The sequence below is a fragment of the Moschus berezovskii genome, chromosome 8 (assembly GCF_049115385.1).
Source record: "Moschus berezovskii isolate FMDL1 chromosome 8, NW_MosBer_1.0, whole genome shotgun sequence".
In the NCBI taxonomy this organism is placed as follows: Eukaryota; Metazoa; Chordata; class Mammalia; order Artiodactyla; family Moschidae; genus Moschus; species Moschus berezovskii.
The window spans coordinates 81,421,289-81,447,465 of NC_142467.1; the positions used below are offsets into that span (position 1 = coordinate 81,421,289).

Sequence of the window (26,177 nt, forward strand, 5' to 3'; positions counted from 1 at the left end):
AATCTGAGGCTAAGAGCAGATATGACCTGACAAACCTTTCACAATCTGTTCATGATTTAACCCAGGTCTTATAGCTTCAGATTCCTAGGGACAGACTTTGCCATTCTCAGAAGTTGGCCTACGGAGTGTCATGTGTAGGTTCCTAGGGATACGTTCGGATTCCCACAGACAGACTTGCCCGTTCTCACAGGCTGCCCTAGAAAGTGTCCTGTGTAGGTACTGCCCGCTCCACTTTACTTCCTGCTTCTCCAGGCCTTTCGGCCTCAGACATGGGGGCCGCTCTTCTCCGCAATGGCAGCTCCTCCCCTCCTAGCCTCCTATGTTCTGATGGAGAGGCTCCCCCAGATTCTGCCCACAAAGCTTCCCCATCCTGGGCCCTTTCTTTCTACATGCAGCAAGGAAAGACCCCCACCAGGGTCCTCATTCTGGCAGACTGTTTCTTCACAGCCTGGTTCTTCAATTCTCTCAGCTTTCTCTGCTACCACATTTCTTTCAGCTTTGAATCCAGTATTTGTCCCCATTCCCGCTCAAGGCCCTGCCCTGTGGAGCCCCGTAACCCTGGTGGGACTCATGATTCAGTCAGGTACGACTGAAACCAAGCAGGCAAGTTCCTCAGCTCTACTGAAGCTAGCAGTTCCTTTTCAGTTACTGAGAGGATTTGAGGAGAGAGCATATGCAGAGGGCCCAGCTCAGTGCCAGGCTTAATCAATCTGAGCTCCCTTTCCCCACCAGAGTGGCCTGGAGCTCTTACCCGCATTTCCCAGCACTTAGCACGCTAATATAATTAGCAACATTAGTATATCTAAAAGGCAATTACCATTTAATTGCTCTGGCCCCAGCCAGCCTGAAGTTGCTCTCCAGTCACTTCCAATTTGGAGCTAGGGTGTTTTCAGTCTTACCCAGGCCAATCACAAAATCACTGCCTTGGAGAGAGCTGAAACAACCTACAGGCAGCCATTGATTACGAGATAAAAGATTTGGTAATTTCCTCCATTTCGTTCTATATAAAAATGTAAATATCAATTTGTTCCTGGCCACAGACAGCTTCAAGCAGCATCTCTCTGTGATTTAGTGGATTATCCTGCTTGGCTAGAGCAGCGCCACCCTCCAGAGGGTGTGCCCTTCCCCCATAGGTGCTATACTGATCATTACAATAAATCAGTGCCCTCCTGTAGATCCAGACTTAGAATCAAGTTTCAGGCATCTCTTCTTAAAAGACATTGATTTGTATTACATACTCAATTTAAAGGAGTAAATGCCCTTCTCTCAGCCTGCAAGAGTTGTTTATCTTAGCGCTACTGTGAGAACTTAATGCCCAAATGAAGGCAGCGTGTTTTATTTCTTCTACTCCCACCCGACATTGCATAAAGTTAACAGCAGCTTCTAATCATGAGGAACCCAAAGTAAATACTCTGAGATTTCGAATCCAGATCTTTACTATTAGAATCACACATGTGCGTTTGAGGAAACCTAGATTGCCTTAAGCCACACGGAAAGCATTTACATCTGAGCCACTTTACATGTGATTGCAAGTTAAAGTAAATTCTAAATAACTTTAGCAGTTTGCGATTTGGAAAACAGCCTGGGCCATATAAATTCTCCCTTAGTTCTTTTTCTGTTAAATCTTATGCCAAAGTAAATCGAAGCTGTAGAGAACCTTTGAACTCCTCAGTTCTCAGATGACCTCAGTGAAGTTGGATTGGCAGAGCCAGTGTTTAGTTTCCAAAGGAAACGTTTTTTTTTTCTTTCCTCCTTGAAATGTACACAGGACACTTACCTTCCTTGAGGGAGGATGCAGTCCTTGGAGGAGGAGGAGGAGAATAGGTGGGCTTCCTGGGCCCTATTCCTCCCTCTCAGAAAGGGGCTTTCTGCTGTCAGCAGCTCATCACTGCAGTTCCGGGGGAGCCTGGGGGTTGGCACCCAGGTTTCTTAACACCTCTGCTTTACAAGTCAGTCAGCTTTGTTTTCCCCCTTCCCTTTCAAAAAGACCTGTTGAAAGCAAAAGGTCTGAGGTTCTGTGCCACCTCTTCTGCTGGTTCTCCATGCTTCAGTTTCCTTTCCTGTGAATTGGAGATTAAAAATAGTTCTGGCCACATGGGGTCTTCTCTTGAGTGTTTTATTCTTGTACTCATGACCACACAGTTTATCACTGTATTACTAGTTACTAGTAAATAATTTATTTAAAATTTCTTAAATGAAATATACGTGTGTGTGTATGTGTGTATATATATATATACAGTAGGTTTGAGTGTGTGTGTGCTAAGTCGTTTCAGTCGTGTCCAATTCTTTGCAACCCCACGGACTGTAGCCCACCAGGCTTCTCTGTCCGTGGGATTCTCCAGGCAATAATACTGAAGTGGGTTGCCATGCCTTTTTCCAGGGAATCTTCCCGACCGCAGGATCGAACCCACATCTCTAATGTCTCCTGCACTGGCAGGCAGGCGGGTTCTCTATCACTAGTGCCACCTGGGAAGCCCCATACATGTAATATAAATAATATATATTAACATAGCATTAAACTTCAGTGTGTTCTTACGACTAGACTACACACCTCTTGAAGGCAGGGACAGTGGTCTCCATTTCTGTGCATCACCCTTGGAGTCCAGTGCTGAGCTGGACACACAATGGTTCTCGGTAGACAACCAAGTGAGGCAGTCTTACAGAGGTGCCTCCTTAGCCATACTGTGCCATGGTTAACAAAAGCATTATCCATCAATCAAGACAACATTCACAAAAATCAGTTTTACTCCCCTTATATTTTAATGTGTGCTATTTTTAATAGACACCTTTAATATATACCATCATTATATGTAAATAAACTTGAAGGGAAAAAATGACATTTATATTTTACACTGTTGCTCTGCTGCCAAGGAACATATTCCATGTTTGCTAATCCTTTGAAAAACAAATGTTTATGTAAGCCTTTAGAGAAGCATTTTTGCCCTTAGCCCTCAGCTCTAAGAGTATTTGCCATAAATTTTTACTATGTCAGCGTATTTGAAAAATAGCATCTCATAGACAATTTCTTAATTCCCTACCGCAAAATTAAATCTTAAGGTGGCGGTATGTTGTCTGCTATTTAGGGTTGTTTTTCAATAATCTACAGACTCACTCCAGGTGGTTATTGTGCCTCTGCTTAAATATAGTCAGGAATTGGGGCCTTACTTCTGCTGGTATCAACCCTTTTCTCTTTCATGTAAGGCATCTTGAACTGGTGTACAGAATGTTTAAAGATCTTTATGATATTCAAAAGTGTAAATGCCCTTAATGTGTGTTAGTATTATTGAAGGAGAAGGGAGAAGACTGCTATCCAAAAAATCTACATGACTTGTGTATTATAAACCCAAGAAACTCTTATCAAGAGGTGCATATTATGGGCTTTATAGGTTGGGTGTATCAATTGTAAATGATTAGGAAACTATCAAGAACCATCAACAGAAAACCCACAGTCTGACAGCACTGTGGAGAGTTGGTGGCTAAGAACCGGTCGTTTCAGGATCAGTCATACCTGACTTTGGTTCCTGTATCTATGCCTTAGCAGCTTTGAGCAATTTGCTTTCCTCTCTGGTCTTTTACTTTCTCATTAGTGAAATAAGAATGATATTAAGGATTAAATGAGATCACATTTATAAAGCAGAACACCAAAACAGTGTTTGGCCCAAATTTATGATAAATAAATGATAACCAATATGAGCAATATTATTGTGTTATTACTGTATTATTGTTATTGTTATTATTATAAGTTCAGAGGTGTCTGTTTGACTGCAGTTGACCCTGAGGTAATGGATGTTTCTCAGGGAAGAAAAATGTGGTGTGGGGACTCTGAGTTGGCTACCTGTCTTAACAGCCAACTGGGGATAAGGAGTTTAATAGGAAGTGTCAGCCCCCAAGCTTACCTCCCTTGGGTAGAACTGTAAGGTCCAACTTTCCTACTTGTTAACACTGCTATAAACCGCTTACACATACCCTTATGGAAAGAGTTCAGTTCAGTTCAGTCGCTCAGTCGTGTTTGACTCTTTGCAACCCCATGGACTGCAGCACTCCAGGCTTCCCTGTCCCTCACCAGCTCCTGGACCTTGCTCAAGCTCAGGTCCATTGAATCGGTGATGCCATCCAACCATCTTATCCTCTGTCAACCCATTCTCCTCCTGCCTTCAATCTTTCCCAGCATCAAGGTCTTTTCTAATGAGTCAGTTCTTCGCATCAGGTGGCCAAAGTATTGGAGTTTCAGCTTCAGCATCAGTCCTTCCAATGAATATTCAGAACTGATTTCCTTTAGGGTGGACTGGTTGGATCTCCTTGCAGTCCAAGGGACTCTCAAGGGTCTTCTCCAACACCACAGTTCAAAAGTATCCATTCTTTGGTGCTCAGCTTTCTTTATGGTCCAACTCTCATATCCATACATGACTACTGGAAAAAACATAGCTCATACTGATCTTATCATTATGTAGGTAAAATACCAGCTCATATCTTATCACTCTAGTCTGTATTTTTTGCTCAGTCCAGTATTGTCCTAGTAAAACAATTCCTCCCCCACCAAAAGCCCTGAGTTGCAGCATTTGCTGATTTCCATGGTGTAAATACTTTCGGGATACCCAGTTTCAAGCTTCCAAGTGACTACTCCGTAGTTGCTGAGCACAGAGTTGGGAAGACATGCGCACAGTTGCTCAAGTCAGGGCAAGCTGGCTCCAGAGCACCACTGGGCCAGAGAGAAGCATGCGCTGTGGCAGTACGGGACAGGATGACTGACAGTGAAATGTACAAGCAGATGGAATAGAGGAAAATAGTTTGTCCTGGGAATGACCAACAGAATCCATCCAGAAAGTGATTACTTGAGCAGCATGTTTCAGTGCCCTTTTTCTGTCCTTGCTGTGTACTTTGTAGTCATACTGAGGGCAGAAATCTTTTCTTAGCTGCTTGTGCTCAATTGGCAGTGGGGTGCAGAGGTGGAGGGTTGAGTGGTGGGTCTCCCTATGACTTCTGAATATCAGATTGTTTATTTAACCAGTAGTTTAAAGATCTGGTCTTGGACATCGTGCCCATGTTTGTAAAAATGTCTCCCTTCCTCTCTTCCCTTCTCCCTTCCCTTCTCCCTCTCTCCCTCCTTCCCTCCTCCCTGTCTTCTTTATTCCCTTCCCTAGGACCTCACAAGTATTTTCTATCATCTCTTTTGTAATCCTAACAACCCCCAAGAGATCATCAGAACAGATAATAGTATTCCTGTTCTGCAAAAATGGTAGAGACATTAGAAAACTGCTATACTTCATAAATTTCTATCATGCTATTAATGTCATCGCTAATACATAATTTTGTTATTTGGAAACCTTCATTGTTATTCAGACACCCCTACTTCTCTAATATTTTTTGAGTGGAGAGGGTCATTTCAACCTCTGGCCACCTTTCCTTTGTTGTCACACAGTTAATTTTCTTCTCTCCCTCATGGTTGCTGAAAATTGTATCACACTGTATCTAGGAAATTGCATTACAGTGCTATAAATATATTTCTGAGAACTTTTAATTAAGTGATGCTACCTAGAACTTTCTCATTATAGTTAAATCCCTAGAGATGATACAACAGAATCCTCTTGAGAAGCTGTTTTGTTTCCAGTGGCTCAGCACTGGAACAAGCATAATTCTGTTACAAACCATCTCTGAACTGTTAGAGTGACACCAGTTGAGGAGTGTGTCAACGTAGTGGCTTAGAAAAACCCAGGTCTTCTTACTAAAGACTTCTTAAAAGTTTCCCAAGTGCCTTGTGACTCGAACTGAAGAAGAAGCCATCTGAGCTCACTGACTCGCCATTTACCATGAAGTCTTCTGTGGATGTGCTTGAAATCATCACTTGCGTCCTTCTAATCTTTGTGAGCTTTGTTGGAAACCTGTGTTTATTTTATTCTACAAGGAAGTGTATGACTGGGCGTCTAAAAACATCCTTTCTTCTGATTTTCAGTCTTATATTTGTCCACCTCATGAAGAACTTGGTGGTGAATGTCATGAAAATTGTTTATTCTTCTGGTTGCATGTTGGATTCAGCTGGCTGCAAAGTTCTGCGCTTCACGGCAGCCATGACGACATCCCTGGCCATCTGGTTCATATTACACTTTGCATTGCTCTACCACCAGAAGCTGTACCAGACTGTCCACCCCTTGAGTGAGCCTCCAAACCTGGACCATCAGAAGCATTCCTTAAAGGTGGTTTCTGCACTTTGGGTGACAGGCGTGGCAGTATACCTCCCAGTTTTACTCTATACTAGAAAATCAGAATACCTGAATGCAGGAAATGATACAGACCCCTTGTCTACAAACAGGATTCACATGGATTGCCTAACTGACTTTGGAAACAAGCAAGTAGAGTTTTACTATGAGGAAGTGTTTTTGGTTCTGATTGATATTCTTCCTTTAGCCACCTTAGTCTTTGTCTGTTTCTGGATGTCTTTTCTGCTTTCAGAGAGAAAGAAGATGACATATGGTGACATCTGGATTGGAGACGATAATTCAGAAATTGAAATCCTTAGAGGGGCCAAGTTTAGTATTTTATTAATGTGGCTGATCACTCCACTTTGGATTTCTCATTTTATCTTAGTCTATTTCTTGAAAGGCTTGGCAGCCTGTGTCTTTTTTCCAGCTGTTCTCACAGCCCTCTCTTCAGGCTTCTCTGCGCTCAGTCCTTTCCTGCTTATGCTGGTGAATTACAGAATGAAGTTGGTGTCCTTCTGTGATGCCAAAGAGAAAAAATCCACACCACAGCCTGCAAATGTTATTCTCTCTCCATATGCTTAATGGCCAAGAAATTCTGCTTTAACTTTAGGGAGTCAGACAAAACTTCCACAACCCTCATCAACAGATAATTTCTGAAAGAAGGACTAAAAGACTGACTTCTCCTCAAAAAAAGACTTCTGAGGAAAACAATGCAAGAAGATATTTGAACCTGAAGTTATTATAAGTTGAAGAAAAATAGTCATCTCAACATTTGTGATTTCAGACAGTACCACAGTTTTTAGCGTAGGACCCAACAATGATCATAGTCTGGAAGTGAACTCAACAAACAATGTATTAAGTATTTATGTAAGATATGATGTTAAAAAGCAGCACATTGTAAAAACTGAGGATTACACTGCCTAGTTGAATTCCTTTAAAGGTACTTAACAGTAATCTTGTGTTTTCATCTTGTGTTTTTTCTTGACATGCTATGACATATATTGGAAGTGCGTTAGTTAAGTATACAGTGTTCATTTTTGCACTTTTAATCATGGTACCTCACCTAAACTAGAAGCAGATTCTGCTCATTTGCTTTCCTCTAATTATCTTTAGTAAATTCGGCTAGAGAAAACCATTGGATGAAACAGTCAGTGCTTGCTAAATCATATTCTTTCTGTATGTAGAGATCTGCAAATATTTGGTTACTACAGACATTTAACCCACTCTTCTTTCTTAATCACCTTAACATGCAACTTTACTCCTCTTCAGAAAAAAAGAGATATTTATTTTAAGAGACTTTATTTCCTCTTTTGGTTATTAAGTTGGTACATTTTGATTGGAAGAATTGACAAGTATCCATAATAATCTGTTTTTCTGAACTTGGATTTAATGAAAATAAGCACATTATAATTTAAAATACATGACCAGGATTTTGTCTTTTACAGTTAGCCAGTGTAGCTATTTGGACTGCTTCAGATTCAAGAAATAATAATTTTATATATCTTATGATGCATATATGTTGTATAAGCATTGAATTTTAAGCTAATTTTTACTCAATTCTTACATTTAATTTTCCTTCTTTATGAGTAGACTTGGGGGATTAATTGCATTATGGTTCTAGTGACTGGATGCCCCTAAGTTGGGGTTCTTGCTCTGAAAAGACTCCTTCTAAAATTTTAAATCTGGATCTCATTAACAGGAGAAACGTAGAACATCTTTGTTGCCGTGAAGTGCTATGGAGAAAGGAATTTTTAAAGTAACCAAGGCCCAAATTTTGTAGGGTTCGGTAGGCTGATGTCTTGTCCCTCGTATAGCACTGAGAATTAAAATACACACACACACAGACTTAAGACCTTCTGAGGTTTCTGGGTGGTCTTCATGGGAAATGTTTAGTTGAGTCCACTGAGGAAGTTTAATCAGAAGGGCACTATGCATGGATCCTATATAATGAAGTTAACATCTGTGGAGATGGGGGATGTGGGGAAGAGGTCACCGTCTTTTAATTAAGTGCAGATGTAGCCGGGGCTGGGATCAGCCATTGATCTTAGGTAGTAGTTCTCAAATGTGGTTCTGGGACCAGCTGAATCGGTATCATCTGGGAACTTGTTAGACATGTAAATTCTCAGGCCCCAGCCCAGAGCTACAATTTGGGCAATTGGACCCAGCAACTTGTTTTTAATAAGCCTTCTGGTTGATTCTCATGCAGGCTGAACTTTGAGAACCACTGGCCTAGAGTTAGTCAGAAGTTTAATCCTCACAATGAGAAGTGTGAGAACGAAACCACGATAATGGACACCTGACGTAGTCATTAGTGCTCCCGCACACATTGCTGTTATGTCTATTGCTCTCTCAAACGGGAATCAGGATTATCATCTGTGTTGCGTACATTCTCAACAATAATTGCCAAACAAATCCACTGTAAAAATCAAGCAATCTTTGCAAAATCAAGAGGAAAGCATGACCACTTCAGGGGTGCCAAAAATCTGGAACTTGGATTTGGAGAGTTTCCGGTACATAACTGAGTTAATGGATCTAGTTCCATAGTTTCTTTCCAGAAGTCAGTGCAAGACATGGCTGGCGGACACCCAGGCTCAACTTCCCAGTGCTGGAAATGTTTCCTTTTCTTCCTCAGACATTTTCTTTTGGTTTGGGCCTTATTAGGTCATCGTTTTGTCCTTGTGGAATTGATGTTTTCATCTGCAACAGAAAGTAAATCATATTCTCACTGAATGAACCACATTCCAGTTCACTTTAAAAAATTATGTTCACTTTAACTCTCTGACTCTTTCGCTCTCTTCCTCTCCCTTAACCTCCACATTTCATCTACATTCCTGGTAGGATCAGGATGATAGATGAAATAGGGTAGAAGGGAAGTTCAACAAAGGTTGTCATGGTGGCACCTTGGAGAGGGCTCAGAGTTGGTCAGGACCACCCTGAGGTCTTGGTTTGGGCCTCACAGAATCTCTGACTTAGAAGGTCATCTGTCCCTTCTTTCAATGCAAGATTCTCATCTTTCTCCCTCAGAGAATCCCTCCAAACCTCTGAATGAACAGTTTCTTGATAGGGTGATTGTGATCTTATTAAGGAGCCCATTCCATTTATGCCCTTTCCAAACACCATTAGTAAGAAGTATTTACTGAGACTGGAATCCCTGAAACTTCCTTCAAGAAGTTTCTTACCCTTGAGGGCAAATCCTCCTCTTACCTGATGGCTTTCTAGGTTCTTAGAGAGAGAGGAGTGCTTTTCTCTTCTCCCTGTTAGACATTTCTTTAGCCATGCCATGTGAAGCAGAGCTTGCCAGCCACTGGCTGTCTTGACTTCCTCTGTCTTGGTATATTCCAGTTTGCCTGTGGCCTTCTTAAGTAGTGGCAGCCAGCACTGAATACAATCTATATTCTCTTGTATTTACATATGTTTATATTTTTTCTACATTCTTTTTATCTTCTCTTGTGTAGGTACTGTGAGTGTGGATTCTTCCCTTCCTCTTCCAAAAAGAATTTTAAATATTAAACTCACTTTAAATCTCTCTCTCCTCCCCCTCACACACACACACATGCACACAAATACATATTTAAAAGTACCATTGCATTAGGGCTTAAAAATGAAGCCCTAAAATTTTCAGGCTCTAAAATTCTGCTATAAGTTAGTTCATTCTCAGTGTCAGATTTTAAAAATAATGAAATACTCCCAAATCATTTGCAAGAATTTTAAACTATATACTAGGACTCAGAACTACAATAAGACCATATTTTAAATCAAATATTATTTCATTTTCTTTTTAAAAAACTACAAAGAAACACACCCTATACAGTGGTGTTCTGCTTGTCTTTCCAATAAGACATAGGGAAAGATGGTCATAATCAAATTTTCTTTGAAGATGAACTTAAGGTATTAAATCAACTGGCTATGGAATATAATGCTTTATAGGCCAGTTCAGGGATACCTGTGGATAAGGTATGATAGGTACACAAAGGTCTATATACTTTCCTTTAAAGATGATCATGCCTACCATTCTCTTTAGACTCTACTGGAGAGAGGAAAGAGCAATTTATTTGGAGTTACGGTTCTTGCACACCCAAAGCAGTACAGCTCAGGACTGAGGATGCCTATGGAATTCTGGCCTATGTGTTTCAGAGACACAGTCATGTTTTAGGACAGTCTAAGATGCAAATCACTGCAGGTGGTGACTGCAGCCATAAAATTAAAAGACACTCCTTGGGAGCAAAGTTATGACCAACCTAGACAGCATATTAAAAAGCAGAGACATTAATTGCCAACAAAGGTCTGTCTAGTCAAGGCTATGATTTTTTCAGTAGTCATGTATGGATGTGAGAGTCAGACTATAAAGAAAACTGAGCACTGAAGAATTGATACTTTTGAACTGTGGTGTTGGAGAAGACTCTTGTGAGTCCCTTGGACTGCAGGGAGATCCAACCAGTCCATCCTAAAGGAAATCAATACTGAATATTCACTGGAAGGACTGATGTTGAAGCTGAAACTCCAGTACTTTGGCCTCCTGATGCGAAGAACTGACTCATTTGAAAAGACCCTGATGCTGGGAAAGATTGAAGGTGGGAGGAGAAGGGGACGACAGAGGATGAGATGGTTGGATGGCATCACTGGCTCAATGGACATGAGTTTGAGTAAACTCCAGGAGTTGGTGATAGACAGGGAGGTCTGGCATGCTATAGTCCATGTGGTCACAAAGAGTCAGACACAACTGGGCAACTGAACTGAACTGAACTGAAGATGCAAATCAGAAGAAGAGCTGTGGGCTTGATCCCGGGAAGTGGTTTGTCTGAGCTTGCTTGGTCCCTATCTATGTAGGAGTACATCACCTTGGCCAAAACATTCCTGAGCTTTGCCATCCTTAAAATTGGAAGGATATGATTGCAAATTGTGATGCACACCCTCTCCATCCCTTGTGGACTTGTAATAAAGTCAGATAAAATATACTGATGATTTAAAAAAGATATTGAAGGTGTTTTGAAAAAGTAAAATGTCTGATACAAGTGAAGTGTTATTGAGTTGGCCAAAAAGTTTGGTTGAGTTTTTCTGTACAGTCTTGCAGCTAACCCCATACTTTACCCCTGCAGTTTGGGTAAGCTGAAATAAGGGAGAAAAAGCAAACTTAGCACCAGAAGCCCTGGCTGCATGTGAGGCAACCACAGCAGCTCTCTGAGCCTTGGTTTCCTTTGCTCCATGAAGGAGACTGTAAAGATATTTGTCTCCTATGACTTTGGTGAACTGTGAGTGAGAGAGTATATGTAAAAGCACCCAGACCTACCCCTGGTATAAAGTTTGGCTTCATAAATCCTTGTGGTTGTTCAAACCGGAAATGCAGCTCCCCTTTCCTGGAGCTGGAGCGGGCTCAATACATTACCTTAAAGCCTCCTGTTTGATAGCAAATACTCGCTTGGACTTTGTCCAGACATGCCAGAGAATTTGTTACTCCAGCACACGCTCTGTTTATACTCTGACTTTGGAAATATTCTCCTGTCCACTGTGCTTAACGACCCACCCCAGCTATCACCCTTCAAGACCCATTTTTTTGAAGCAAAAACAGCAGCAGGTGTTAAATCTGTGTTACCCATCTTTCTGGAAATCCTGCTTCAGGACTTTTCTCACCTCCAGGCCTCCACCCGTACAGCAGCTCCACCCCGAATGCTTCCTCCTGCCCCATCGACTCACTCACTGTTTGTGCCCTCGTATTCTTCAGGGCACAAAGACGTGTCAACTTAGACCTCCCTTCTACTGGGCACACTTCCCTCATCTACAAGGTTTCAGTTAGGTGACTCAGGCTCCTGTGTTGTTGTTGTTGTTTTAAAAAAAAAAAACCAAAAACATTTTGTATTGGGATTTAGCCAATTAACAGTGTTGTGATAGTTTCAGGTGAACAGTGAAGGGACTCAGCCATACGTATACACGTGTCCATTCTCCCCCAGACCCCCTTTCCCATCCAGGCTGGCACATAACACTGAGCAGAGTTCCCTGTGCTCTACAGGAGGTCCTTGTTGGTTATCCATTTTAAATATAGCAGTGTGTACATGACCTTCACAAAGTCCTTATCTATCCCTTCCCCACACCCTCCCGGTAACCATGACTTTGTTTTCTAAGTCTGTGCGTCTCTTTGTTTCGTTTAAGTATGTTCATTTGTGGGCTTCCCTGGTAGCTCAGAGGTTAAAGCGTCTGCCTCTAATGCGGGAGACCCGGGTTTGATCCCTGGGTTGGGAAGATCCCCTGGAGAAGGAAATGGTAACCCACTCCAGTATTCTTGCCTGGAGAATCCCATGGACGGAGAAGCCTGGTAGGCTACAGTCCACGGGGTCGCAAAGAGTCGGACACGACTGAGCGACGGAACGGAACGGATGTTCATTTGTATCACTTCTGTTTAGATTCCAGATGTGAGGGGTGTCATGTGATATTTCTCCTTCTCTGTCTGACTTACTTCGCTCAGTATGACACTCTCTGGTTCTACCTATGTTGCTGCAAATGTCCAGCTCCTGTGTATGTATGTGACCCAGCAAGGATCACAGTATATGGTAATGGCCTCTTTTTCTGCACTGTTCCCCCCCATACTGGCCTGGAGAGTAGTGTTGGTCTAACCTCACGTGTTCTCTCAGGAACATGCCGTAAATGAAGGCAAGGCTGAGCTCTGCACAGCTTGTGCCTCCCTCCCCTTCTCTCCTGTGTGCTTCTTGGCTCTCCTTCAGTCACCTCTTTCCAGCCTCTATCATCTTTCTGCTTCAATACTAGGCATTCAGCGACTGCCATGCCCCTGGCCACTGCTGAATCCAAGAGTGAGAGAAACTGAATCCAGCATTTGGAATGAGTTGCCTCCTTGCCAGCCAATCTACTGAGCCAACTGGGGACGACATTTTATATATTCTACTTTTTTCCACCCAAGCCTTCCAGTGTGCAGTTTGCAATTTTTTTTTTTTTTGAACTCTTGTTATATGAAGGAAACCAAGTTCAATATCTACGCCTAGGCTTTTAAACTGAAAATGTATCCCAGTACGAATTTGGCTGTGTGTGTCAGGGTGTAGGCAAGTGTGGTGTTTTCCCAAGTTATTGGTGAATTAAAGACTAAAGAAAGAAGCTGTAATGCAAATCAGCCAAGGTTACCTCATCACCAAATGTACCCTGCTCATTTATTTTGACAAGCCCAACTTAACTTTTAATTACCAGGCCTCCTAGTACACTGGTAAAATGTAGCAATAGTGACTTTGGCAGAAGAGGAGAAATCTGTGTAACATGAGCCTTCAGAATGAGTCCATGCTGACTCCTTATAAAATGGAGTGAGGCAATTCATTTTAAGAAGAATTTCAGTAGAGCAGTTTATGTGATCTGTGACTATAGTCGCAAATCAGCGAGCCTTTTATGAGCCAAGCACACCAGAATGTGTACATTAAATGAGGGTAGTTCTGCAAAGAAATTTTGTCGGCCACTCTAAGCCATTCATTACCCAACAGATTTTGTAAGTCTTCATTTGGAGCTATTTTCAGAGTCAGTTTTCGAGTCACTATAAAAAAAATTGAAAATGTCACTTGAAAGTCCTAATACTGGAGAGGGGAGACTATTTTTTAAATTGATGCCTACTTTTTATTATTCAGTTGGACTCTTGGTTACTTGGAACTCTTTCCTAAATTGAATCTTCCCTTGAAGGAAGCAGTCAAGCCATCACTGAGGTCACCCATGAGAAGGTGACATGGCGTTGATAGACCTATTAGGGCCAGAGCCCCTGCTGTACATTTTAATAGGCACTGGAGGGACTTCTGTTCTTGGCAGTTTATCAAAACTCTGTGCAAGTCAGGAAAATCCTACAGATGTGCACAGTTGATGCTCATTGTTGTACTTCTTTATTCTCTCCCCTTCTAACTGGCATCAGTTTGGAGTTTGGGTAAAGTTTCTCTGGTGCCTTGGACACATCAAGAGAAAGGGTGCATCATGTCACCAATAGATTCTACATGGCATGTGGGTCCCAGCCACGCAGTCGTGTGTCCCCACATCCTAATATTGGTTTTCCTTTCCTCTCTGTAATTTTTCCCACCCAAAGCAGTAGACTTAAGCCATCGGAAAATGTTTCCTTTCCCTTTCTCTGCTTTCCCACTTCTGCCCACTCTCCACCTTCACCTCTCCACCCTGCCCTAAAAAAGAAAGCTGAAACACATGACATACGTGCCTCAGTGCATAACGAATTAAAACTCGCACTCCTGGGCATACACACCGAGGAAACCAGAATTGAAAGAGACACATGTACTCCAATGTTCATTGCAGCACTGTTTATAATAGCCAGGACATGGAAGCAACCTAGATGTCCATCTGCAGATGAATGGATAAGAAAGCTTTGGTACATATACACAATGGAGTATTTCTCAGCCATCAAAAAGAATGCATTTGAATCAGTTTTAATGAGGTGGATGAAATTGGAGCCAATTATACAGAGTGAAGTAAGCCAGAAAGAAGAACATCAATACCGTATATTAACGCATATATATGGAATTTAGAAAAATGGTAACCTGAACCCTGTATAAGAGACTGCAAAAGAGACATAGGCATTTAGAACAGTCTTTGGGACTCTGTGGGAGAGGGTGAAGGTGGAATGATTGGAGAGAATGGAATTGTAGCATGTATATTATCATAAGTGACCAGTCCAGGTTCGATGCATAAATTTTCCTCTGTTAAAAAAAAAAAAAAACTTGCCCATGTCAGTGACAAGAAAAGCCCAACTGACCTTGAAAAGGAAGGATTCCAACCAGTCAACAGTATCTGAGGGTAGACAGGTCTTGTAAGAAGTGTGCTTGAGGGGAAGGAATTGGGCCAAAGAGGAGAGAAGGAACTTGGGACTGCAGCTTGTAGGCTCGGGGCTGATGGGGTAAGGGTGCTGTGCAAATTTATAAATGGAATGGGCTCTGAGATCCCAGAGGGGTCCAGGGCCAACTATGATGTATAGCAATGAAAATCTCATGTAAAGGCTTTTCAGCTGGACTGCCCTTTCTGGGGAGGCTGAAAAATGTTTTCCGCTGAGGTATCTGTTGACCCACTCTCATCGGCCTGGAGCCGCTTGGCCCTCTTGGGTCCAAGCCACCGGGCTGGCCACGCAGAGGATGGTCTCAGTCTCTTTTCTGGACTTATCCTTGAGCATAACTTCTGCCCTTTCCCCCAGTCACAATAGTGAAGTGGCTCTGTGTACCTGCACAACGCCAGGGACCACAAGGCAAAGACCTCTTCTTCCTCTGGTTGTAAAAGGAAGGAAATGTAATCCCCGCCTCCTAACGTTTTATTGTGTTGGTGAAGGTTTCCTTTCTTTAATACCGTGAGATGACATGGAGGCTGTGGAAAAGCACATATTGTAACATGCTGGTAGTTTATTTGTGAGAAATTGTGTTTTACTGCTGTTGTGGTATGAGAATTCAAAACAATCGTAGAATACAGTTTCAACCGTAGAATACAAATGAAGGAAATACCGTTTGACTGGAGGCACCAATAAGAAAAGCAGGGAGGACGGCACTTAAGGTTTAATCCTGGATTCCTCTGAAGGGTCAAAGGCTGAAATGCCCCCAAGGCCCGGCAGGACGTGTGGATGAGCAGAACTGATGGGGATTGAGGGGGGAAGCTGAGGAGCGCATGTCCCCGAGACAGGGCAGCGGCAGCTCAGCTCTAGCCGATTATTTATTGTGGGGAACACAGACCTGTGCTGCCAGAGCTTCAGATATTTTTTAAGTGAAGCCAGAAATCCAGAGTTTTATGTGAAATCACTAAAGGTCTACAAGCTGGCAACAGAGTCTATTTTTTAGAAACACTGCTGGGGCCAAACGCATCACATCTGTGGGCCAGACTTGGCTCCTGGGCCTCGGGTGTGCCCTCTGTGACTATTTATTCCATCAGAGCCCGTGAGGCCATCAGAAAAGGGGGGCTCGCTGGCTTCCGCTGTGGCTGGTGTGGGGGGGTGGGATGGTGCCCACAGAGCACAAGGAGGAAGCACATCCCCAGCCCAGCTCAGTTTTCTTATTATGTTGGATTAGTTGCAGCGACTGCTCTAAACCTGACTCTGTTCCCATCACATCCCTAATTCCTCAGAAGGGAGTGCTTGAGGGTCCTGGGTGCTCTGTGGAAGGGCAGATGGGGAAGGAAGAGACGATTTAATGACCACTGGGGCAACTGTGGGCTCACCCTCAGCTGAAAGATGGACTTGATGCTGGGAATGTGACCCGGATTTGGTGAACCACAGGGATTTCTCTACCTTATACATGAGGATTAATAATTCCAGAGTGGCCCCTTGGAAGAAAGAAGCATTGAGGCTAGACAGAAGGAATTGTGTTGTAGATGGCATTAGGTGTGTTAAAGGAGATGGCTGCATGTACGGGTCCATTGGGAAACAAAGAAAAATACTGTATGCCTTGGACCACTTAATCTGAGGCAGGACTATTCAACCTACTGAGATAAATATGACCTTCATGTAATGGGCTGGAACTGTTGTAACACTTATGTTCCAGTCTGTTAGAATAAAGAATCTCACTGTCAACCTCCAAGACCAAATATAAAGATTTTCTCATTGTCATGATTTATGTTATCCACTGGATATGTTCCATTAGAATGTCTATGCTCAAATGCAAATTGTTCTTCATAATGTCAATACCACCTCAAACAGACTCAATGACTGTTAACTTTAGTTAAGATGTGGTCATTTGCATTTTGCATTTAGTTTTGTATATTCATGTATTGAAAGATCCACTTGTTCCCCAGCTTTGACTCATGCTTTTCTACTTCATCTCATATTTCCATGCTTCTGGTGATACTGTGTTTGTCTGTACCCCATCCTAACACCCTGAATCATCTTTGTGTTCACCAAAGCCTTGGGAATAGAGTCTATAAATCAACAGTTCATTGTGGAGTACAGATTTAGTGAAAAGAAATTGAATTGAAAGAAGATCTGTTGGTTGACAAGCTGGAATCCCAAGTCTGGATTGTCTCAGAATCCACCAGAATGAAAGGGAAAGTTATTTTGAGTAATTTGCAAATGTGAGTGTGCATGTTTTTCTCTGAAAAGCTTTTTGAGTTTTAAAGGAAAAGTGATACATTTTTGTACCAAGCAATTTGCTTACAAACCAATTTTTAGATTTCTATAAATAATAAAATTGAATTTAGGTATCAAATACACACTGATTTTATTTTACACCTTCTGTGATTTCAGAAGAACTTTTTATATATAGTCTAAATGGATAATCACATTTGTACATGGTAATAACATCCCAGTCCTTTCTTAGATCAACTCTGTGTCCACTATAAATATATATAAAAATGGTATATTCATGTGGGAAGGGAAGAAAAGGAAAATTGAGTCAAGTGATGGATTTGAGGTATGGAACAAAGAGTGATTTTCTCTCTTTTGCTGCAACTATGCTATTTTTGTAGACTTTTTTTAAAAAAACCTCAAAATGAGAAATCAGTGCCGTCAGAGTTTTCCTTTAGAAACTAGGTATTTTTACAATCTTGATCTTATACTGATAAGTTCATTCTCATCAGCCTAGATTTATTTTCACTTTCCAATAATGTATTCCTTACTTTTTGGCAAGTTACCCCTTCATTAGAGATCTGAAAGAGGAAAAAATAAATTATTTAAGATTCTCAAGTCTGAGTGCATAAGACAGTTTTTGTATAAGCAAAACAAGTTACAGGAAATGGAATCTTTTTTAGCATCTCAAAGTTTGCTCTGCAGAAAACTGCCCAGCAAGGCACTGGCAGGAGGCCTTTATTTCTATTCATGACGTCTGTAGGTGCCACTGCCACCGCCGATGGTGGTGATGATAAGTGATGGGAAAATGAACTGGGAGGTGATGTATCTTTCTTGACGGATTTAAAGAACTGCCGCGGGCTGCCCAGAGGCAAGTCCTGACCGAGGACATTCTGGCGCCTCTGTCAGGTTCCTCTGGCACTGGCAGGCAAAGCTGTTAGAGGCAGGGGGCGATGCAGTAACTCTGTGGTTTAAATCTGTGTTTAGATCCTTTTTTTGAGGGGTGAACTGGAGGTTGCCCTACAAATTCTGAAATATTCATTATTGTTGGTTAGTTAGTATCTGCCCTGTCCTTGTGTTATTACCATGGAGAGGCTGAATTCATTATTCCATGCCCAGGATCCAAGGATATGCCCACATAAACATTTGAATAGAGTTGTCCTCAGATTTCAAGCTTTGCTCCCCATCCTCAAAGCCCATACATTCCCCCATGGTGTAGTGTTAGATGTGGGCTAGATCTGTCTTAACCAGGGAAAGAGTCTGACCTGAGTTACTGTTCTGGCAAAGGCAAACAGGCACAAATGAAATACAGTGAAGGACCCATGGCTACCCACTGGGGACCCTCCTGGGGAGCCTGGAGGAGCTGTGCTTACAGAGAGCCAAGCTGGGGACATTGGAAGCAAGCGGGAAAGTTTGCTCAAAGGCAGCCCTTGTACCAGTTACTTTTCTCATTTGGTTTGTCTAAATAAAATGATTTCTGATTATAAAGCAGCTAACCTTTTTGCTTTTCTTTTGTGCTTCATTCTTGTCCAGGACTTTATAAGCAGCTGACGTTACTCAAAATGTGCAAAGAAGAATAATGGAAGCCCCTGAATACCTTGATTTGGATGAAATTGACTTCAGTGATGACATCTCTGTAAGTATTGCTCCTTGCAAGCAGTGCTTTCAGGAAATTCTGCCTTAATCTATATGGGCTCCTTTCTCTGTTGTAGTCCGTACATTCTAAGCTCTTCCACCCACAGTTGGAAATTGATAACAGAAATCCTGCTGTGGCAGACAAAGTGTGGTTTGATGGCCTTCCTGACCAGGAAGTGAATGAATCCCAATTCATTTAGTTTGAGCTTGGATGAGAAAGCGTGTAACCTCACTGGGCTTCCCCTTCCAGCCTGTTTCTCTCTTGTCACAGTTACTCACTCAGTCAGTTCAGTTCAGTCGCTCAGTCGTGTCTGACTCTCCGCGACCCCATGAATCGCAGCACGCCAGGCCTCCCTGTCCATCACCAACTCCCGGAGTTCACTCAAACTCATGTCCATCGAGTCGGTGATGCCATCCAGCTATCTCATTCTCTGTCGTCCCCTTCTCCTCCTGCCCCCAATCCCTCCCAGCATCAGACTCTTTTCCAGTGAGTCAACTCATCGCATGAGGTGGCCAAAGTATTGCAGTTTCAGCTTCAGCATCAGTCCTTCCAATGAACACCCAGGATTGATCTCCTTTAGAATGGACTGGTTGGATCTCCTTGCAGTCCAAGGGACTCTCAAGAGTCTTCTCTAGCACCACAGTTCAAAAGCATCAATTCTTTGGTGATCAGCTTTCTTCACAGTCCAACTCTCACATCCATACATGACCACAGGAAAAACCATAGCCTTGACTAGACGGACCTTGGTTGGCAAAGTAATGTCTCTGCTTTTTAATATACTATCTAGATTGGTCATAACTTTCCTTTCAAGGAGTGTCTTTTAATTTCATGGCTGCAATCAGCATCCGCAGTGATTTTGGAGCCCAAAAAAATAAAGTCTGACACTGTTTCCATTGTTTCCCCATCTATTTCCCATGAAGTGATGGGACCAGATGCCATGATCTTTGTTTTCTGAATGTTGAACTTTAAGCCAACTTTTTCACTCTCCTCTTTCACTTTCATCAAGAAGCTTTTTAGTTCCTCTTCACTTTCTGCCATAAGGGTGGTGTCACCTGCATATCTGAGGTTATTGCTATTTCTCCTGGCAATCTTGATTCCAGCTTGTGCTTCTTCCAGTCCAGCATTCCTCATGATGTACTCTGCATATAAGTTAAATAAGCAGGGGGGGTGACAATATACAGCCTTGATGTACTCCTTTTCCTATTTGGAACCAGTCTGTTGTTCCAGGTCCAGTTCTAACTGTTGCTTCCTGACCTGCATATAGATTTCCCAAGCGGCAGGTCAGGTGGTCTGGTATTCCCATCTCTTTCAGAATTTTCCACAGTTGATTGTGATCCACACAGTCAAAGGCTTTGGCATAGTCAATAAAGCAGAAATAGATGTTTTTCTGGAACTCTCTTGCTTTCTCCATGATCCAGCGGATGTTGGCAATTTGATCTCAGGTTCCTCTGCCTTTTCTAAAATCAGCTTGAACATCTGGGAGTTCACAGTTCACGTATTGCTGAAGCCTGGCTTGGAGAATTTTGAGCATGACTTTACTAGTGTGTGAGATGAGTGCAATTGTGCGGTAGTTTGAGCATTCTTTGGCATTGCCTTTCTTTGGGATTGGAATGAAAACTGACCATTTCCAGTCCTGTGGCCACTGCTGAGTTTTCCAAATTTGCTGGCATATTGAGTGGAGCACTTTCACAGCATCATCTTTCAGGATTTGAAATAGCTCAACTGGAATTCCATCCCCACTACTAGCTTTGTTCGTAGTGATGCTTTTTAAGGCCCACTTGACTTCACATTCCAGGATGTCTGGCTCTAGGTGAGTGATCACACCATTGTGATTATCTCTATTGTGAAGATCTTTTTTGTACAGTTCTTCTGTGTATTCTTGCCACCTCTTCTTAATATCTTCTGCTTGTTAGGTCCACACCATTTCTGTCCTTTATCCTTTACCAAGTTATTCACTGCTGCTGCTAAGTCGCTTCAGTCATGTCCAACTCTGTGCGACCCCATAGACGGCAGCCCACCAGGCTCCTCTGTCCCTGGGATTCTCCAGGCAAGAACACTGGAGTGGGTTGCCATTTCCTTCTTCAATGCATGAAAGTGAAAAGTGAAAGTGAAGTCGCTCAGTCGTGTCCGACTCTTGGCGACCCCATGGACTGCAACCTACCAGGCTCCTCCATCCATGGGATTTTCCAGGCAAGAGTACTGGGGTGGGGTGCCATTGCCTTCTCCTGTTATTCACTGGGTAAATGTAATTAACCCGATTGGTGTGGATGTCCATAATGCACATAATTAATCCCTTTTATATGCCTGGCTCTGCCACAGCCTGCATGCACTAACATTCACAAGAGCACAGACTGAAATATGGCCAAGTTGTTAGTCTTTGAACAATAAGAGCTTTAAGTCACTGGAGCTTTCAAAACATGGGTTGGACACTTTTTGGGGATATCAAGGAAGAGTCATGTATTGCTTAGGACTGGGCAGGCTGACCTCTGAGGCCCTGATTCATCCTGTAGTACAGTGGACTGATGAACCTTTAAGTGTCCTCTGCACTCACTAACTCCTGCTGCTTCCAGTCTGACTCCTGACTGCTGTGAGTGGATTGTCTCCTGCTTGCTCAGAGCTTCTTGTGACTCACCCTGGGCCACATGGTCTATTCTGCCAGAGGCCGTACAGCAATGTTGGCCTCTTACACCCTAGCCCAGTTGGGCTGACTCTCAGAGTATGTGATGAGAAAGTGGCTTTTCTGAACAAGTTATGTGCCTTTTCTTCTCAGGGCCAACAGGGACCTACTTTCTGACCTTACTTTCCATTGATGTCTTGGTTTTTGGTCACCAGTGGCAACTGTCTCAAAAGTATAGCCTTCACATGCCTCTGGCAGCAGTATTATTCTTCTACTTTACTCCTTCCCTTAAGTGAAATATGCATACTCTATGTAAGAATTGGATTCCTGGGGTGCGTTTGATGAATAACCCATTTTATTCAGCCATGGGTGAATCTGCCTACCTTTTCCTGTATGTGAATTTAACCTTTCCCTCTTTCAGCTTTCAGACAATTATTAGTCCTCCTTAAGGTGGATGTGAAGTGAGTGGTATCCCGCTCCCTTTTTAAATCACTATGCATGCATGCTCAATCACTTAGTCGTGCCCAACACTTTGCAACTCCATCAACTATGGCCTACCAGGCTCCTCTGTCCGTGGGATTTCCCAGGCAAGAATACTAGAGTGGGCTGCTATTTCCCCCTCCAGGGGATCTTCCTGACTCAGGGATGGAACCCACATCTCCTGTGGATTCTTTATCACTGAGCCACCTGGGAAGCCCTGTAATTAATGTGGATCACAGCCTGGGTTCTTTTAAAAGTACTCCCCTCCAGGTATCTTGAGTTGAGTGGGGAAAAGCAAGGAGTGAATGATGATATGGATGGTGGGAGTAAGGTAGAAAGTGTTTCAGAAAGGGACACATGTTATGATTATCAGTTCAGGGTGGCACATAGCTTTGAAGGCACCAGTCTGGGCTGCAACCTCGTCCTGACCTTTGCTGGCTGTAGCACAGTAACTTTGCCTTGCTGAGATACCCACCTCATTTTTAAACTTGTTTCGAGGATTCAGTGAAATAGTAATATACGGAAAGCACTTATCTTGGCACACAGTAAGTTGCTCTTAAAAATGGTAGCTTTTGTTATTACTTCAATGAATGCTACAATAATATTTATATGACCAATGGTGAAGAAAGAACTCCAGGGAAAAGACCAGGCATCATGTCAAGACTTTTAAAAAAAATACAATAGAGCAGTTGTGTTTATAGAAGAGTCATCTGGCAGCAGCCCATAATTTTGATGAATTAGGAATCTCCACTTGAAAGATAATAAAATATGTTAAGCAATAACTGAAGCTATTTAGCGAATTAGGATTCAGAATTATGCAATAGTTGAGCTTCTATAGCCTGACCACTCTGAAACATAAGTAAAGATCTCCATCTGCAATTGTGTAACTGCACTCAAACTCACCCCCTTTAGATATATTCCTATTGTTTGGATCTTTAACCTGCATTTAAACTGAAACCAGAAGGGAAAAAATTAAATTGCATAGATTTGATAAACTAATGGTTAACATTGAGCACTTCCCAGGGGATAACCATTATCTTGTTTAATAATCACAATAATTCTCTGAAGGGAAAATTATTATTTTCCTTTTATAGATGAGGAAACCGAGGTGTGAGATGTTGTTTACCTTGCCCAGCGTCACCCACTGAATTAGGAGCACTGTCTTTGGAATATCTGCTTTTAGCCCCAGTACTTGGGGCAACTTTACCCTTCCTCCAGGGGACGTTTAACAATACCTGTAGATGTTTTTGATTGTCATAACTGGGAAGGTATTACCGGCATTTGGAGGGTAGAGACCAGGGATGGATTTCAACATCTTTAAATGCCTAAGAAAATACCCTACCAGAAAGAATTATCTAGCCTAAGATGCTGGCAGTACTGAGGATGAACAATCCTGGTCTATTTCAATCCACTTAAAACTAAAGAAACTCTACTCTAACTGGCATCCTCTGTAACATGGTAGATTATTTTATAGTTGTTCCATCTCATCCAGGTTTAAGACCTAAAACGTGTCAGATTATATTGTCCTATATAATGTCTTCATGGGAAAAGAAGTGGACATAGCCTCTAAAATATTGAAATGATTGTTCTCAGTCTATTTAGGTAACCTAGGAGCACCTTAGCAGCAGCGGCAGCAGCAGCAGCAGGAGCAATAAATTTACATCTGCTTTAAGGGCTAAGTGGATATAATTCAGATGCTAACATTAGGGGGAAAAACCCACAAAGATGTGTTCAACTTGCTAATTCACTGATATAACAAAAAATGTGTGTGCATGCATACTCTCTCAGTCATGTCCAACTCTTTGTGACCCCATGGGTCAGACTCCTCTGTCCGTGGAATTAGGGAACCCAGGAGAACTGCTCTGCCCCGTGGCTCAGCAGTCTCGGGTTTTATGGTGATGGGATTAGTTTCTGGGTGGTCTTTGGCCAATCATTCTAATTCAGGGTCTTTCCTGGTGGCGCACGCATCGCTCAGTCGAGATGGATGCTGGCGAGAGGGATTCTGGGAAGTGGACAGAAACGCGGTGTCTTCTTTTGAACTCTTCGGGTTGGTGGTGGTTTATTAGTTCCCTATTCCTTATCAGGATCTCCTGTCATAAAACAACTCATGCAAATAGTTACTGTGGTGCCTGGACAGAGTGGGCGGTTTCAATCAGTGTGCTTCCCCAACACAGGCAAGAATACTGGAGTGGTTGCCATTTCCTCTTCCAGAGGATCTTCACGACCCACGAATCAACCCCAAATCTCTTTGTCTCTTGCATTGACAGGCGAATTCTTTATCATTGCACCATCTAGGAAGCCCAACAAGAAATGTTGTCTCCCATAAACCTGCTGGTTTTGTTAAAATTCTGTAAATCTCCTTTTCTGACAGCCTTTATGGTTCTTTCCTGGTTTAGTGGCAGGAAGCGGGAAAGGGAATGCATAATACATTTGAAAAAGATGTTTACAAAAGAGATGCCCAAGTTTAAAACTCCTCTTCTTACTCTCCAACCATAGCCCTTTTACGTATTGTAGGGTTTCTGTTTCATGATTTTCCCCCCTGGTCATGAGCCTAGTTCTTGTTTTAATTAAAACACAAGCTGTATATTGGTACAGAAAAACAGAGCTTTTTTGCCTTTACCTAATGAGACAAAACACAGAAGGCAATCAAATTATTTTGAAGTTTCCCAGACTCAAAAATAATGCTCATCTTTTGCAAAATGCAGAGTTTAAACTATACATTCTTGTAACTCTGCCATCTGAAGGGGCAGAACATTGTGCAATGACTGAGGGTCTGTGAGGGAGAGATGACGACACACATAAACACAGGGGTTCAAAGTTGGACTTTTCTGTCACTGCAAATGTGTTTACAGACTTCCTTCTTTATTCCTATGGAAGCCAGCTCTCTCTATCTTAAAAAGGAAACATGCTCTAGAATATTATTTTACCGTAGAGTTCTTAGTAGCCGTGATGTATATTTTATGAAGAGAGGCCAATTTGCTGTCCTCAAAAATAAGATTATACCCAGGACTGAACAAAGCAGAGGCCAAACCATGGATCCACTGCAGTGCTCCACTCGTGAGCCATCAAATGTTGGCTGCACCAGGCACTGCAGTGAACTCTTTAAATCACTGGTCCTGGTTAATCCTCATATCAGCTCTGCAAGGCGGGCCCTATTTTTAATCCCCTGTTTGGCAGATGAAAATAATGAGGCTTAGAGAGATACTCTGACTTTCACAAGGTTACAGATAGATAGGTGGGAGGGTCAGGATTTCAATACAGAGCTGTTTGTGTTACTTTTTTCTCTTTTGAGCAATTTGGTTGAATAAAATCATCTCTGGACCAGTCATCTCACCCATCACTATCCCTAGCTGTCACTGAAGCGATTGCAGAGTGCTTATCAGGCAATGGCAAGCCACTCCAGTACTCTTGCCTAGAAAATCCCATGGATGGAGGAGCCTGGTAGGCTGCAGTCTGTGGGGTCGCTAAGGGTCGGACACGACTGAGCGACTTCACTTTCACTTTTCACTTTCACACATAGGAGAAGGAAATGGCAACCCCCTCCAGTGTTCTTGCCTGGAGAATCCCAGGGAGGGGGGAGCCTGGTGGGCTTCCGTCTATGGGGTCACACAGAGTCGGACACGACTGAAGTGACTTAGCAGTAGCAGTATCAAAAGTAGAGGAGTTGATATTATTGATATTGATATTATTATCCCTTTTGACCCAAGCCCTTGCAGCCCAGGGTAATAGCACAGATTTAGGTGGATTCATTTTCCTAAAGTGCTGAAGGGGCTTCCCCAGTGGCTCAGGGGTAAAGAATCCAACTGCAGTGTAAATAAATATTAATAAAATAAAAGAAGCTAGGAGAACTTAAGCAACCCTCCTAATTTAATTGTTCCTCAGTTTTTCCATCTGTTAAGACATAATAATCCATCTCTACCTATTGTCCTGTATTTTATGGAGAAGATATGAAATGTATATTTATGGGCATACATAAACTCACACTTCATATGTGTGTATATGTATATGCATATATTTATATAAATACCTACATGTACATATAAACTTGTACGCATACATGTAAATAGACACACACAGCCATGTGCACATACACGTATAAATAAAACTAAGTACAACGCTTTATTCCTCAGCACAGGAATTTTTCTTGCTTTTCTGTATCACCATAACTGCAGCTTTGGTGAAAGTTGACATTTTTGTCAATCACATAATGTATGTTTTGTGCAAATCAAGTGA

At 42.3% G+C, this 26,177-nt stretch overlaps 2 protein-coding genes across 4 annotated transcripts in view; both read left to right on the forward strand.

The window, feature by feature from the left end:
- The window catches only part of SNCAIP (synuclein alpha interacting protein), a 164,733-nt gene that overhangs the window by 58,372 nt on the left and 80,184 nt on the right, over window positions 1–26,177 (forward strand). For all 3 annotated transcript variants that reach the window (XM_088838795.1, XM_055430038.2, XM_055430040.2), the window contains one exon: window positions 18,745–18,847. In XM_088838795.1, the coding sequence (XP_088694921.1) occupies window positions 18,791–18,847 (57 nt within the window). In that variant the 5' untranslated portion in view covers window positions 18,745–18,790. The remainder of the gene's footprint in view (window positions 1–18,744; window positions 18,848–26,177) is intronic.
- Window positions 5,790–6,830, forward strand: LOC129558686 (uncharacterized). The gene has a single exon (XM_055430041.2). The coding sequence runs from the start codon at window positions 5,808–5,810 to the stop codon at window positions 6,777–6,779; it is 972 nt and encodes a 323-aa protein (XP_055286016.1). The 5' UTR covers window positions 5,790–5,807; the 3' UTR covers window positions 6,780–6,830.